The 17,749-nt window shown below is 39.6% G+C and overlaps 1 protein-coding gene across 1 annotated transcript in view; it reads left to right on the plus strand.

Moving 5' to 3' along the window:
- SPON1 (spondin 1) overlaps window positions 1-17,749 on the plus strand; it is a 244,233-nt gene that overhangs the window by 62,221 nt on the left and 164,263 nt on the right. The window contains exon 3 of the mRNA XM_019754482.3: window positions 5,410-5,543. Within this exon, the coding sequence (XP_019610041.3) occupies window positions 5,410-5,543 (134 nt within the window). The remainder of the gene's footprint in view (window positions 1-5,409; window positions 5,544-17,749) is intronic.

Here is a 17,749-nt window from a genome sequence, read left to right on the forward strand (position 1 = left end):
AAAGATATACAATGCTAACACTAATCAAAAGAAAACAGGAATAGCTATATTAATTTCAGAGTAGCCTTCGGAGCAAGGAAATTGATCAGGGATAGAGAGGAGCATTACTTTATGATAAGGGATCAATACTCAAAGAAGACATAACCATCCTTAATATGTACGTGCCTAAAAACAGACTGTCAAAATGTGTGAGGTAAAAACTGGATAGAACTGCAAGGAGAAATAGAGGAAACCATTATTACAGTTGCAGATTTTAACACCCCTCTATCAGAAATCGATAGATCCAGGAGGCAGAAATTCAGCAAGGACATAGTTGAACTCAACCATGCCATCAATCAACTGTATGTAATTAACATCTGTAGACTGTTTCATCCAAAACAGCAGATTACACGTTCTTCTCAAGCTCACATGGAACATTCACCAAGATAGACCATGTTCTGTGCCAAGAAACACACCTTAACAAGTTGAAAGGAATAGAAATCATACAATGACTACTCTCAGACCACCATGGAATTAAACTGGAAATCAAAACAGAAAGATAGCTGGAAAATCCTTAAATATTTGGAGATTAAGCAACATACATCTAACTAACACATGGGTCACTGAAGAAACATCAAGATAAATTTAAAAATGTATTGAATTAAATGAAAATAGACCTTATCAAAATTTGCGGGATACTGTAAAAGCAGTACTGGGAGGAAAATGTATATCACTGAAGTATATATCATAATAGAGGAAAGATCAAAAATCAATAATCTAAGCTTCGGAAACTAGAAAAAGGAAATCAGATTATATTTAAAGTAAGCAGAAGAAAAGAAATAAAAATTAGAGCAGAAATCAGTGAAATTGAAAATAAGAAATCAATAGAGAAAATCCACAAAATGAAAATTTGGCTCTTTGAAAAGATCAGTGAAAAAAAAAGAAAGAAAAAGAAAACATCAAGGAAACCTATAAGCCTCTAGTCAGACTAACAAAAGAGAGAAAACATAAATTACTAATGTCAGAAATGAAAGAAGTAATTCCATGGACATTAGAATAATAATAATGAAGTATTATGAAAAACTCTATGTCCATACATTTGGTAATACAGATAAGATTGTCCCATTCTTTGAAAGATACAATCTGCCAAAACTCACAAAAGAAGAAACAGTCTGAATAGGCCTATATGTGATAAAGAAACTGAATCAATAATTAATAACCTTCCAAAATAATAAGCACCAGTCCCAGATGGTTTCACTAGTGAATTACATCAAACATTTAAGGAAGAAATTATACCAATTTTCTACTTCCTAACTTATTTTATGTAGCAAACATCACCCTAATACTAAAACCAGACAAAGACATTGCAAGAAAAGAAAACTATACACCTATATTTCTCATGAACATAGATGCAAAAGTTCTCAACAAAATATTAACAAATTGAATCCAATACCACATAAGAATTATATACCACAACCAAGTGGGATTTATCCCAGGTATGCAAGGCTGGTTCAGCATTAAAAAATCAATAAATGTAATCCATCACATAGTCCATCACATAAAGAGGAAAAATCACATGATCATATGAATAGAGGCAGAAAAAGCATTTCACAAAATCCAATACCCATTCATGATAAAAACTCTCAGCAAACTAGGAATAGAGAGAAATGTCTTCAACTTCATAAAGAACATCTACAAAAATAACCTATAGCTAGTATCATACTTACTAGTAAGAAAATTGAGGCTTTCCTGCTAAGGTCAAGAACAAGGCAAGGACGTCCCCTCTCACCACTACTTTTCAACCTCATACTGAGGTCCTAGTTAATCCAATAAGACAAGAAAAGGAAATAAAGGTACACAGCTTGAAAAGGAAGAAACAAAACTATCTTTGCTCACAGATAACATGACTATCTATATAGGAAAATATGAAAAAATGTACCAAAAACTCCTGGAACTAGTAAGTGGTTGTATTAAAAGATAAACAGTTGTCAGGGGTTGGGGGAGGGAGGGATGGATCGGTAGAGCACACAGGGTTTTTAAGGGAGTGAAACCATTCAGTACGACACTACAATGTACAATACTACAATGGGAGACACAGGCCGTTATACATTTGCAACACTCAGCATATGAGGTCAGATAATTAAGTTCACGAACTTTTCCTAGAAGAAGTGCTACATACCTCATTGCTGAATATCACTATAGCCACCTTCGAAGTTCTCCCCTTGGGAAGCTATGCACTGATGCCAGTGCCTAGTTCACCCTTCAAAGCAATTTTGGAACTCTTTTTCTGGAATGGCCATCAGAATGGTCATCGTATTAAACTTGATGTCCTGAATGTCAATCACAATGTCTTCTTTTCAATATTTCCTTTATCTTCGGGTAAAGAAAGAAGTCATTGGGGGCCAGATCAGGTGAGTAGGGAGGGTGTTCCAATGCAGTTATTTGTTTACTGGCTAAAAACTCCCTCTCAGACAGTGCTGTGTGAGCTGGTGCATTGACGTGATACAAGAGCTCCTTCAGGACCATTTTTGTACACACCTTTCTCATGCCAAGATTTGCAGTTAAGATTTTCCTGACTGTTTTTCTATCGATGTTTACTTGGTCTGCTATGCTTCTCACAGTCAGCTGATGATTTTGACACACAATTCGATGAATTTTTGCAATGTTTTCGTCAGTTCTGCTCGTTACTAGCCGCCCTGACCTCTCTTCATCAGTGACGCGTTCTCTCCCCTCAGAAAAACATTTAATCCATTATACACTGCCGTTTTCTTCATGGCATTATCCCCATAAACTTGGACTAACATGTCCCTGATTTCACTTCCACTCTTGCCAAGTTTAACAAGAAATTTAATGTTTGTTCGTTGTTCTAATTCAAGCTCAGACATTCTTGCAATGGCACATAAAAACACGCAATAACAATAATGAATGCCACTCAGCAAGATACCGCCACACGTCGACACGAACACAGCTGTGAGACACTGATATTCCAAGGTTATGAAACGTTACCGAGCTGTTTGTACAGTGCCATCAATGTAAGCGCACAGTGGCAAGTTCGCAAACTTAATTGTCAGACCTCATACACAACACCAAGAGTGAACCCTAATGTACACTGTGGAAGTTGGGTGATAATGATGTGTCCATATAGCGTCATTGATTGTAACAAATGTAGCACTCTCGTGCTGAATGTTGATAATGAAAGAGATTATAGACATGTGGGGACACCAAGTATGTGGGAACTCATTGTACCTTCTCAAATTTGCTATAAAACTAAAACCACACTAAAAAAAAAAGTTTAATAATTTTAAAAAATAGCTCATAGTGTGGAGAAAATTCAGTTGGATCCCTATTCCACAATATTAAAAAATAAATTCCAAAAACATTGAAGACCTAAATGTGAAAGGTAAAATTATAAAACTAATGGAAGAAAATATTGGAGAATATTTTTGTGAGCTGAGTTTTTTAGGCAAGACCACAAATGTGCAAGCCATAAGAGAGAAATTGATGAACTTGACTAGATGGAAGTTATTTCTGTTAAATTAAGAATTCCAAAAATAAAATGAACCTCTGAGTGACAGGAAGATATTTGTAAATGAAGAGGGATTCATGTCTAGAAAGTGCTACAAATCAGCAAGAAAAAGACATCTGGCAAAGATTCACAGAAGAAACCTGATCAATTTGTGAAGAGGCTCAAATTTGCTCGTGTTAAATTAAAACAAGATACTACTTTACATCCATCAGATTGGAAATTATTAGAAAGTACAGCAATCCCAGTACTGGTGAAGAGGTGGGGAAATGGGAACACTGGTGCATAGCTAATAAAATAAAAGTAGGTATAACCATTCTACAGAACAATCTGGCAGTACGTAGTGAAATTAATGATTATACCCACAACCCAACAACCCAGCAATCCTGCGACATGATTTATATTGCTGAGAAACTCTCATGTGAGTTCACAAGTAGAGCAGCATGAGAATCTTCATTGAAGCAATATTTATGGGGGCAAAGAGCCAGAAATCAGCTAATTGCTCCTCACCGGGAGAGTGGATAAGTAAAGTGTGGTCTATGCATGCAGTGAATACTAGACAGCAGTCAGAATCAATGAATTACGTTCACATAGAATGCCATTGACATATCCCAAACGTGTAAGGTTAAGTGAAAGAAACATTAAAATACTCACAGAACAATTCTATATAACTTCAAGTAAGTAATGTATATACACACAAATACTCAGAAGGACATATATTAAATATTTAGGAACAGGTGCTAAAAAAGAGGATGGACATGACAGTAGGATAAAGACTACAGAGATAAACAAAAGGTACTGGAAGATTGCCTTTGCATTGTCCAGTGATGAAAATATATGATGAACTAAGGAGTGAGATTTAATTTTTTTATTAGGTTGGTGCAAAAGTAATTGCGGTTTAAAAAGTTAAAAATAATTGGAAAACCCGCAATTACTTTTGCACCAACCTAATATCTGCTGTGTTAAAAAGAGAAAGTTTTACAAGTAGAATAAATACAATATGGGTGTAATGATCTCATTAGATTACATTTGAAGATGAAGTGAATAATTCAGATAAAAGCACTTAGTGTAGTGCCTGGCACATACTGAACCCTCCATAACTGCTATCTATTAATGTCATTAACACTACTCATGACATAGCTACTCCCAATCCACTGGAGTTGGCACTTAAGAGCAATAGGATTTAGGTGATTTCTCCCAAAAGACCCTTCTAGGTCTAATAGTCTATGGTTCTACTAGATAGATAGGCACATACTGGCAGCCGACCCAGAAGCAAGCAGGAGAAATGCTGAAAGCGGCCCTGGGGAATGGGGATATGGCTACCAGCTTTTTTGCAGTGTCGTAGGGAACCCTGATGGTTAACTTGGGAGAGCACTAATATAATGCACCAATTAAGAGAGTAGAGATTGCACAAGTAAACAATGCTGTGAAACTCTGGGACTTTCTGTACTTTGGGAGACTTCCTCCAAAGGGGTATTTTCTTCTCACATTTTAATTTCAAGTTATAAAATTGTAGCTGAATTACAAAATCCAGCTATAAAGAGAGTGTTTGCTTTGGGTTTTTCTCTTCCCCATCCTCTTCTTCCTTCCCTGAAGTGGGACACAGTTTATCTTAATGAAATGAACAAGATCAGCACCTAGTGGCCTGTTCCTCAAAGTGCTGACACAAGATCCTGGTCCCAGAGAGCACGGGAGAGCGTGTGCCAAATCCGTGCCCTCATGTTAATTCAACAAGCCTTGGCTGGGATTCTGTGCCAGGCACTATTCTGGTGTCTGGGGATCTAGAGCTGCTAACAGAAAATGACAGGTTTAAAAATAAAATTAAGCAAGTGTCAACTCGGAAACTTAAGAGCCTTCCCAAAGCGAAGTGCATTTTAATGTGTTTGTTTTCCACTGGTTTTCCACAGATCATAGATGAAGAAGAAACACAGTTTATGAGTAACTGCCCTGTTGCGGTCACTGAAAGCACCCCACGGAGGAGGACGCGGATCCAAGTCTTCTGGATAGCGCCACCAGCAGGGACGGGCTGCGTCATTCTAAAGTAAGTGAGCGTGGAATTCTTGTAATGCTTTACTCCCCCTTCCCTGCGGTCCATCAAAGGCTTCATGGTGTGGTCGCAGAAAGAAAAGTGGTTTTGCTGGGTCGTCAGGCAAGTTGCATCATTTCTCTACCCTCAGTTACCTCAACTCTAAAATAGGATGATGGGCCACTGTTGGTGAAGGGATATACAAGAATCATTTGCCTGAATCTGTATTTTCATCGAACACAGTGATTGTCCTGGCTACTGTCTATCTTCCTAGAGATAATGATACTAGGGTTTGTTAAGAAAAATTACGAACCAGGTGAGGGTAATCTTTGACTTCTTCCATCTGGAATTCAGTATCTAGTATTCTAAAAGTGTGCTAGGCTGTCGGAAGACCCAACTAACCTCTATTAGCTTCCGGCTCTGGTTTATGATCCTGTCTTCTTCCTTCTCCCACCAAAATTGCCCTCTTGTGCCACATCCTATGGGGCCTCCTGATGCTCCTTTTGGTGAGTTACAGTAGATGATAAGAGTCGTTAACCAGCTAATAGTTTTCCTCTGAAAGGTAGCATTATCTAACCCGTGTCTCTGAAATTATGTGGCATAGAATGGTGTTCCGGGGAATAAATGTAAATAGGTGGGCAGGGAATTAACTTATATGGTTAAATAGGTTTGGAAAACACTACATACTGTATCCTTTTCTTCCAGATTCACAATATATATTAGCATTTTGAAAGTTTTGCAAAGTCCTTACCCCTTAGAACTCTGTCTATGAAATGAAAGCTGTCTAACTTGGTTTTACCCAGTACTCCCCAAACTTATTTGACTGCAAAACGGTTTTTTGTTGTTGTTGTTTTTTTTTTGTTTGTTTTTGCTGAGACATCTATTGACATTCACCAGTTTCAGAAACAGGAATAATTTATTTTAAACAGACTTAAAGACTGCATAGAGTGAGTATTTTAGGATTTCAGACAGGCAAATAGTCATGGATAGATGGGCCCAGCTCCAATCCCAGCATCCAAGAAGGCATTTTCCCATAGAGGTGGGGTCTGGGACCTTCCCAACTATCTTCTTCTTTTTTAAATCCCCCAAGGCTTTATTTATATAATTGGTTCATTTGTCTGCACCTCTGGCAGGTGAACATTTCAACAGATTTATAACTGTGGTTAACTCCAGCCCAGCCCTGAGAAGAGGCTGGTAAAGAAGGATTCTACCTAGGCACTCCAGTTCCTGCAGTTTCTGGACTCTGCTGTGCCTGAGTTATGGAAAAAAGCCCACAGAGATCTCTGGAAGCCTCTGTCCATTGTCCAGATGCAGCCCTGTCTTTGTTCGGCCTCCCTTTGCTGTTGTCTCTGGGCATTGTTTGCTTCTTTCTTAGTTTAAAGCAAGCTGAGCGTCCTTCCTCAGATTCGTTGAGAAGTTTGGCTCTTGGCATTCCTCTACAGTGGTGATTAAAAAAAAAAAATTCAGCAGTAGGACTTTTTAAATGAAATCTTATATATAAACCCCAATATATAACATGTACCTACTATCTAGTTGAAATGTGGGAGAAGATCTTGTGGGAATAAACAAAGACCACCGAAATGAGAACAAACAGAGGCTATTTAATTCAGAGCTTTCTATACAGCAAGGGAGTCAGCTACCGTCATTAGCATTTTGCAGAGACTCAAAGGCAGGCAGAGGAGTGGGAAAGCTTTACAGTGAAAAGAAGGGAAGACTGCAGGTACATTCTGATTGGAGTTGTTGGCATGGCAAGCTGGAAGTGGGCTAACTAGAAGTAAAGCATCTTATGAGGTTGGTTTGCAGTGTATGTTTGGCTCTGTTTGGTCCTGAGTTGGAAACAGAGGAGGCAGTGGGGCAAAAATGAGAGAAGCTGGTAGTTATTGACCAAGACCTAAACTTTCTGGGCTGATAGTTTCAGAGCTTATGGTTTGGCTTCCCAGGCTAGTTGCCACAGAGGTTGTTGTTGTTGGTGGGGTAAGAGTTCTGTTGTTGTTGTCATATGTGGCCTGGCCATTGTCCATTAGTATGTTCAGTCTCTCAGCCTGGGGACCGAGTCTCAGCTTGGATTTCTAGTACCCACAACCCTGCTCATGGTGACCCTATCACTCCTCAGGGCCTGGGGCTCTGAAGAAGAAAGCTGGAAAACACCAGATCTTTGTGATGAGTCTTCCTGCTCTAAAAACTCTTATCCCTCTGGCCTGGATCTCTGGTTTTCTTTGATTTCCTGTTCTCACAAACCAGAAGCATCTGATCTTCCTGGCGGAAGCCATAAAGGCATCTCTTGTTTACCCATTAACAATGAATATATGTGAACATATGTTTATTTATCAACAGTTAACCAGTGTGGCTTGTGCATTCACTTGTTCTTTCAACAAACATAACTGTGCGTTTATCTGCATAGGCACCCAGGATATACAGAAAACAAGTATGTTGGTTCTTGGCCCTGGAGGTTCTCATGGGCCAAATGGAGGAGAGAACAGGACAACCAATACCCTCTATGGACCAGGAACTCAGCTGCATGTCTAGTATCTAATTTAATCTTCACAACAGGCCACCCCATTTTACAGAGCAGGAGTCAGGTACCAGCGAATTAGGCAAGTTTCTTGAAGTCACACATCCACGTAACTCTAAAGCCCCATGTTCTTCCTTTCTTTTGTTTTTCTGAAGAATTAAATATAAGCTACAACTGTACACTAAATAAATAATAATTCTATAGGTAAGATGTGAATACATTCACATTGCAAAATTTCAAACAATACAGAAGATGGTGAAATACAGAAAAGTATAGAATATAGGAAAAGTAAAAAATCCCTGATATTACTTCCAATGAATCCCAGAGTCTCCTACCCAAAGTTAGCAAAAGATATCAATGTGGTGTACATTCTTTAAACTTTTATGTGGGCATTTATATTCCTATAAGTAAACATTAAAAAAAATACCTTAATTATTATGGAAATATAAATTTACACAAATGGTATCATGGTCTACATATGTGATGTCCCCAACATGAATGAGTTTTCACAAAATAAAATAGATTAGAGAGATTTCAAGGTCAGGACATGTAAATCTACCTCTTTTTAGAAACAGTGGCATATAATCTAGAGTGGGAATGTGTTAATTATTCCACAGTTGATGAACATTTATATTGTTTCCAGTTTTTTACTATTACAAATAATACTGTGATTAATATCCCTTCTAAATGTCTCTTTGAACAAATATGCAAGTTTTTATCCCCAGCAGATGCCAAGAAATGGGATCATAAGGCAGGCACATATATAATTTTAATAGACACTGTCAGATTTTCCTCCAAAAAGCTTGCCAATTTAAACATTTTCTCTGACTGTGAATAAGAGAGCCTATTCCCTTACTTGCTCAACAACTGTTAATAGTATCAATCTTTAAAGTTCTGCCAATCTGATACTTAAAAATGGTAGCTTATGTTAATTTACATTTTTCTGATTATTAGTAATATTAAGAATCTTTTCACCTATTTATTCCATTTTTGTTTCTTCTTCTGTGAATGGCCTGTTCATATTCTTGTCGTTTTTCTAATAATATATCTTTAAACGAATTGATTTTAAAGTACTTAATTATATAAAAATACATTTTATGTACAAAGTATATTTTACATATATATATAGTTTTATATATTTAAGTATATTTAAAATCGATCTTTATATATTCCAGATAAAAACATTTTGTCATAAATTTCAAATATTTTTTTCCACCTTTCTTTTAATTATGTTTATGGGTGTCTAATTATCCATACATTTGAAATTTTGACTTTAATCCAATGTATCCATCCTTTTCCTTATGAATTTTGATTTTGTGTCTTGTTCAAAAATAATCTTCCTACAGCTAAGGTTAGAAATATATTTCCATATTTTTATAAATTTAAAAATACATTTAGGTTTTTAATATTCCTGGAATTTAATTTTATGAGTGATATGGTATAAATAAGTCTCAACAGAAAATAGATGACACACTCAAAATGAGGTGCCAAAGGGACAGTTTAATAAGGGGCCTATTTACAATGGTGTGGCCAAAACAATGGTGAAAGCAGCCTTTACCACCAGAACTGAAGGAACAAAAGGCAGGGAAAGAGAGGACGGAGCGGAGAAGACCATCACCTCCCAGGAGCTGAGACTTTTGGTTGAAGGAAGCAACTAGCCTGAAGTGACCCCAGAGGGACCCCTACTCCACTCCCTTCCTCTGATTTCCTGCCAATTCTCTCCTTTGGCCTGGGTTCAACTATGAGGATGATGGAGCCCACTGATATGAATATAGTCCGTGCAGATTCTCCACTTGGGAAAAGGCCAGGGTGCCATAGGATGGAGAAGGTATCTAGAGAAGCAAGCCAAAGACATCCGGCAGAGATGGGAAATCAAAATCTACCTATTCTTCTCAAAATGGTTAGTTAGTTGTCCCATATCCATTTATCAAATAGTTTGTCCTTTCCTAATTGTTTGACATGCTACTTTATCAAATATAAAGTTTTTATACATGTCTGTTCTGTTCCGTTGATCTTTTTATCTATTCCTGCACAAAACCCACACCATTTAATCGCACAATTTTATTTTATGTTTTGATAGCAAGTCATCGCTCATTAATCTTCTATTTCAAAATGTTCATGGCCATTCAAGCAGATTCATAATTCCAGATGAATTGTAGAATAAGTTTATTGTGTTCAGTAAAAACTTATATTGGGATTTTGAATGGTGTTGCATTGAATTAATAGTTTAATGTGAGAAAAGTCAGCTCCCTATAATATGTTTTCCAAGTCAGAAACATGGACTATCCCCTATTTATTTAGATAGTTTATGTCCTTCAGCAAAGTAATGTGATTTTTCTTCATTTAGATTGCAAATCCTTGGGGGCTTTTTCCCCCATAGGTATTTTATGGTTTCATTGCTTTTTTGATTGGGTTCTCTTTTCCTGCTCTACTTTCTAATTGTGTATTGCTTGTATTTAGGAAACCTATTGATTCTTGTACCTTAAGTTTGAATCTGGACATTCCTGAACTTTTCTGATATTTCTAATGACTTGTTCTTTCATTCTTTTGGTAAATAATGATTAAGTATACTGTTTTTCTTTTTCATGTTTTAGTTTATTATCTACCACTTCTAGTAAATATTAAATAGTAGTATTCATGCTTATTACTGGTTTTAATGGGAATACTATTGTATTCCACTTTTAAGTAAAACGTGAAGTACAGGTTTCAAATTGATGCCTTTAATCAAGTTGAGTAAACTTTCTATCTAACTGAAAAAGTTTCCTTCTTTTTCTTGTGAAAGGTGGTGTTTGGTAAACCAACCAACCAACCAACCAACTAACCAGTATCCCATATGCACCTACCGTGTGCCCAGAGTATGCCAGCACTGAGGAAGACTCGTAGATCAAACCATGATCCTAACTTTCAAGATACTTTTAGTCTAGTTTTGGTGTCAACAAAAATATGTATGCAAAAGTTAGCAAACCTGAGACAGACACGAACTGGGGACAAATTAAGCCTAGTTAATCAGAAAGGAGCTGAGTAAGGAGTGGAATAATAAGAGCACCAGAGCTTCTTGGAAACGTTAGTTTATGTCTTGAAAGCTATAGTAGGGTTTAGATAAATGGACAGAAGGGAAGAGGTTATTCCAGGTGAAAGGGGTGGACAGAGTGAAGACTGAAGTGAGAGCTTAGAGGTGAGAGTAAAGATGGCAGCCTGGGGAGACAGTAAACATAAAGGCTTCATGAGATGAGAAGGTCTTTGGGAACCAAAACCCATTGCTCAGTCATGGGGGTCCTCCAATGTCAAGATGAAGAGATTGAACTTGATTTAAGAGGAAAGAGGGAGCTATTAATGGTTATTAAACAGTGGGCTGACATATTGGGAGGAAGATTCGTTAAAAAGTAAGGACACTGAAATCTGGCAGCAAAGTTCAGGACAGATGAAAGGGGAGATGCCAACTCTGCTGCAGAACCCTCATTTGCAAAAAGGAACATTTGTATTGCAGTGTTTGGGTAATATTCCTGGGAGATGACAGCCTGGTAGGATAAGCCGCAGAGTCTGCTAAATGTCTGTAGATGACAGCTCTGAGGCCCGCTTGGTTGGTTGTAGTCCTTCACCAAGGAGGGTTGGGGTGAGAAGCACATAGAAGTTACGACTTCCTTTTGGCACAAACCTGACACCATTTCCATTTTTTACTTGGATGCAAAGATTTGAACATTTCTAAATTACAGGCTTTTCAGGTAGCCCTCCTTATAGCTTTCTCTGTACAAATGAATGACCCAGCACTTAAAGTCTACCTGGCTTGCTAGAATGCTGAAAAAATACTGAAAACTACCATAGCAAAGTAGCAACTAATTGAAAGCAAAAGCCCTCATGAATAGAATAGATATTTACAAAACCTCACCAGAGGGAAGCCCTGTCCCCTTGAGTGTGACAAAAATTTTGTCCCCTAAAATGATCCTCTCTTTCCATACATTTATTGCCTATATTACATACTCTTATTACTGGATTTCTGACATGCCTTTGCCACTTCCTGGGAGGGTCCAAGATTTGGGTCATCCTTGTCCTGAGGAGACAGTCACTTGGTGAACCATTTGGGGAATTCAATCTTACAAAACAGAGGTTGGTTACCAGCAGTAATAGTAGCAAAGAGCCAAGCCCTGTTCTAGGTGCGTTACAAATACTTATTTACTTTTCACAGCAACCCTAGGAAATTGGTACTACAGAGGCAGCTAAGGCACAGAGTGGTTAAGTAACTTGTCCAAAGTCACAGAGTAAGTTACAGCGCTGAGATTTAAACAGAAGCATCTGAGCTTCGGAGTCTGTGATCTTGATACTACTCTGCCATCTCAGACTGGGTGCCACTGGGTCAGGTTCAGCTCCCATTTCTCCCTCTCCCCCGACATCATTAGTTGCCTGATTTGTCTCTTTTGTCTATCACTTGCTTTGCATGCACTGCCTTATTCACAGACATTTCTTGCCTCGCCATGGCAGGAAACTCCTAATTGCTTAGCCCAGCATCTTCCTCGTGCTGGTGTACAACTTGCTGTCCTCACACACTGAGCCACACCACTTACCTAACAAACTTGAATGGGGCTCTCCATCGCCTTCAAGATGAAGTCCTGAGTCCTGATCAGCATATCCCCACGTCCTTCACCAGAGTCCTTGACCAGCCTCTTCTTCCGCCAAATCCCTCCTTGAATGCTGTTCTCCAGCCACTCTGGTCTGATCATTCTCTGGAGAACATTAATTGAGCACCCCCCGTGTGTGGCCACTGAGGACTTAAAGGCTGTCTGAGGATGTCACAGTCTAGGGGTTACACACAACAAAACAAATAAGGTCCACAGTCTTTCATCTGCAATTCTGAAATCCAAAAACCTCTAAAATCCAAAAGATGTTTCTTAACTCATTTAGGGCCCAAACCTGCCCTAAACTGATTTAAAGTTAGTTGTAGTCTTTTGGTGTAAATATTAATGTGTTTGATGCTACTCCAGACCCTAATGGGGGTATTACAAAATATATGGAATTTGCACTGTATTATCCTTCTGAAATCCAGAAATATTCTGAATTCTGAAATGCATCTGGCCTCCAGGCTATCAGATTAGCGGCCTTTGCCCTATTGATACAAAGTGAGGGGAAGAGAGTTTAATAATGGAAGTATCGGAGTATTGGAGGAGTGCAGAGAGGGCAGCCCTCTGGCAGAACCAGGTTTCACATAAATGTTCAGAAGAAGCAATTCACTTCTTGCCAGTGAAATAACCTATTGCCACCTGCAGCTGCTACAAGATCTGAAAACATATTTAACTTTCCCCATGACCAAAGAATAAAGTCAAAATACCTTAGCATGGCATCCAAGGTCCTTCACAACTTGTTCCAAACACCTTACAGCTCATTTCTAGGCACTTCTCCCACACAAGACTGTGAGCTTCATGGAAGAGGGGACCGTTTTTACTCCCTTTGTGGCCCTAATGCAGGGGTTGGCAAACCATAGCCTGTAAACCAAATCCGGCCCCTGCCTTTTTTTTGTAAATAAAGTTTTATTGGAACACAGCCACATTCATTCATTTGTCTATCGTTTAGGGCCCTTCCATGCTAAAGCCGCAGAACCAAGAAGTTGCAAAAGAGACCTCATGGACTACAAATCCTAAAATATTTCTTCTCTGGAGCTTTATAGAAAAAGCATACTGACCTCAACTGTGATGCATCCCCCAGTGCTAGGAACTCAGTAACTGCTAATTTCTGGCCCAAGTTCTCCCAAAAGCCCAGCTGAGACCAAGGCTTATAGGCAGGTAGTTTATTTGGGAAGAGATCCTGGGGGACAGGAGGGGTGGGGGGCAGATGTGATTTGGTCAAGTATTATTGACTTGGCCATCACTGTAGGCAAGTGGTACTTGATCCTGCTAGGACCTTTTGAGAAGGTGTATGATGTGTGTCTCAGAACAGTGTGCCCAGAGATGCAGGAGGAAGCCATTATCCATGGGCTTTCATCCTCCATTGATCACGGTGGCCCCACAAGCATTAACCCCTTTGCACTTCTGGGTTGCACACATGTGAGCACTCATCATATTCTGAACACATACTACAGCATCAGAGAAGCTCTGGTAGAAGAAGCAAGAGATACACCATGCAGGTGAGATGTGCATCATCCAATGACAGTGGGGCAGAGCTGGTCACTGCAGCAGTGGTTGGAGTCAGAGTTGGATGAGAGGATGTGAAGAGGCATATAGAGGTGCCCAATGCGTGACCTGGTATGAATAACAGTGTAAGCAGCTTACATTTATTGCCAACACTGTGCTAGGTGCATCATATGTCTTATCTAACTTAATCCTCATAAAAACTTATAGGGTCTTCTCCATATTATTTCCATTCTGTTGATGAGAAAACTGAGGTTTGGAGAGTTTATATTCAGGGTAATAAAGCAGTTAAGTGGTAGAGCTGGGCCTTAAACCTACCTGACTCTAAAGCCCTTCTTAACTAATCACCAGGAAACTTCATTGACTGAGGTTGACCAACCCCACCCCCCACCCCTGCCTTCTGCCTCAGTTGATCTGTGAATGTGTAGCCCCTCCTGTAAACCGAGGGGTAGAGGACTGCCTGTGGGGAGAAATGGTGTTCTCCAAGTAAGGAAACTAAATGTCATTTAGAAAATGGAAAGCAAACCCAGGGATCTGGCAAGAGAAAAGCTTATTTTTGGGAAGAGAGGATGAGTATTAAGAAGGAATTAACTAGCACTCATAATACTTTGTAACTTCATCGAGTTCACCCACTCTTTTTATCTGGGAAGGAAATAACATAGAAAACCCACATGAGATGACTCTGTGTTTGATTCAGAGGAAGCTGGCAGGGTTAGGAGGATCTGATGTGGCTGGGGTGCAGCTTATCCCACAATTTTCCTGGCACTAGGTATTGAAATGAACCGCAGGTTCCTTTGTCATAAGTCAGGGTGGCTTTCCCTTATGGTTGGCTAGGACCTCCGCAATGCTAACCAGGAGAGGAAGTACGGAGTCTGCAGAAAAGGGGGTGGAAAACCCCCAATCAGCTGAAGTGACTGGCTCTTGGGAGAGCGTTGGGAAAGACCGAGGCCGTGGCTAAAAGGGCAACATGTGCTTGGTTCAGGAAGACTTAGATACCCTGAGATACCATCCAACAGGTCAATTACAGATGCCAGGGGATCCTGAAAGGCTGGCAGTGGCACATTTCCAGGGGAGCTGCCAATGGCAGCAGAGTTTCACTCAGCAGCTAGGGTCCCAGGTGCAGGATCCAGCCCCCAGGAGAGGAAACTGGCAAGAATTAAATAGGAAGTATGGCTGCAAGGAGCTTCAGGCACAGCAGTAAACTAAAGCTCAGGTGAGAACAGGAAAGCCCTGCTCTATGGATGGTGCCAACATTGCAAGGGGCTGGCTGCAACTTGGTGGGCACACGTGAGTACACTGCCCACCCCAACCGTGCACCAGGGCCCAGGGCCCTAGCGGCAAGACCAGTGCCATCCTCTCCCCTTGATGGAGCAGGAGTAGGCAATATATTCCTCATGGTGGTATCAAAGTATGATGTCTGGACCTCGTGGACATTTTTAAAATTGAGATTAAATTCACATAACATAAAATTAACCATTTTAATGTCATTGGTTCAGTAGCGTTTCGTACATTCAACAATGTTGGGCAGCTACTATCTCTATCTAGTTCTGAAATATTTCCATTGTTCCAACACAACATTCTTTACTCATTGAGCAGTTTCTCCTCTCCCCTCAGCCACTGGCAACCACAAATCTGCATTCTGTCTCAATGGATGTACCTATTCCTGATATTTCACATAAATGGAATCATATAATATGTGATCTTTTACATCTGTTTTTTTTCCACTTACTGTAATGTTTTTGAGATTCATCCATGTTGTAGCATGTATTGGCATTTCATTCCTTTATAGATCTGAATAATATTCCATTATATGTATATGCAATTTGTTTATCCCTGTTGACATTTTTGACATGAGATGGTCAAAGAATAAAAATGGAAACATTTGGGCAATAGTGAAAAAGCACCAGATGGTATCATGCCTAAATTAACCATATATTTTTTTAAATTAGGGAATACACACATTAGATTTATTTCTCCATTCCTGAGCCTTCCCCCATCCCCAGGAAGGACAGTGACGACTCTGGGACAAGGGCAGAAAAGGATAAAGAAATGGTTCCACACCTACTGTGTCTTTCAGGTTCATAAAGTAAGTGTGAAACATGTTAGCATATTTTATCCTGTCACCAAAATGGCTTGATTAGATCTTTTACACCCAGGGTGCAACCACAGTGTCACAAGTCATATATCTGGGCATTTGTTACTTCATCTGGAAGAAGCATGGGCTGAAGCCCACTGAAGGTGCAAAAGATGCTGAAAGATGACCAGAGGCTCCTCAGTGCGATAGAAGACATTCCTCCACAGATTCTCAACGCTCCATCACTATTCGCTTTCAACTATTAATCAAAGGATTGTCCTCGAATTATTTACCTCCTGCCAGCCTTCTTGCTGCAGAGACTATGCATCCTAACGCCAATGAAGAAATGAGATTACATAAGAAAGAATGTGTCCCGTTCCTTCCATGGTTAATTATTGCAGGCTGATTTCAGCAACATTTTTCCTTGGGCTTTTCCCTAAGATTTCACATTTAACAGCCTCTGGAAGCTGGGAAAACAGAGGAGAAAAAGCTTTTATATCTTAGTTCTATGCTATTCATAAATGAAAATCATTGTTAATTTAGAGTTTGACAGCTGTGGTGCATTTGTAAGTTCAGGGCAGCTGTCATCAGCGCTCCAGCTTATTTTTCAAACAGATGTTTAATTTGACTTTAGTGCTTTGCCAATTTTTGAGGAGAGAGAGAGGGGGAAGCAGAAACAGAAATAATCATTATATTCATCATTTGGTTTCCTTTCAAAACATAAATCGGAATGATTAACGATGACATCAGAATTGTTCTAATTGCAGTTTTGGGTGTAGGACTGGTTAGCTATCGTCTCCTTACATGGTGCAAAGTCCATTTTTTTATTTTTTTATTTTTTGTAAAGTCAGAGGCTATTTTGTGATAATTACACTCAGACTCTGACCAACAGTTCCAGCTACCCAAAAAAAGCCTTCCAGAGTGCAGGAAAAATCGGGGAGTGGTGAATGATGGGTGACAGGGCCATAACCCCAGATGAAAGCCGCAGGGCTGAGTCTTGTCTTGTGGCTGTGGAATCAGGAAACCAGCGAGAGCAAACAGAGCCCTCAGAATGGCAGCCAGGGTCTCCCACTCCCTGTTACATACCTACCACGCTTATGTGGCTTAGGCAGGGTTCGTGCATGCTCAGAGTGTGCAAGTCAGTCTCAACGTATAAAATTAAACACATCTGTGGCTGCACGTAGAAATCTGATGAGTCAGAATATACTCGAACAGGCCCTGCTCTTCTAGTCCACGTTGCTTGGAGGGAATCTGCCTTCACACCAGCTGTGTTGCTGGGTAAACCCACTTCCTGGATCTGGTTTCTCTACCCTTGGCTTTTTGTGTCTGGCTTTCAGTGGTCTCCCTTGGCTTTTACCTTTCACCATCTATCATATGTTCACTCGTGGCTCTCAGTACCTCTTTGACAATGCCTCTGTAGTGGGAACACCAGATGTAGTAACACACACATTGTATGTCTTTGTACCTATTTCTTTGTACATTGAGATGGAAGACTCGCCTTGCCTTCTTCCTCAGTCAG

The sequence above is a fragment of the Rhinolophus sinicus genome, chromosome 14, assembly GCF_057876585.1.
Source record: "Rhinolophus sinicus isolate RSI-liver-muscle chromosome 14, RSI-T2T, whole genome shotgun sequence".
NCBI classification, from domain to species: Eukaryota; Metazoa; Chordata; class Mammalia; order Chiroptera; family Rhinolophidae; genus Rhinolophus; species Rhinolophus sinicus.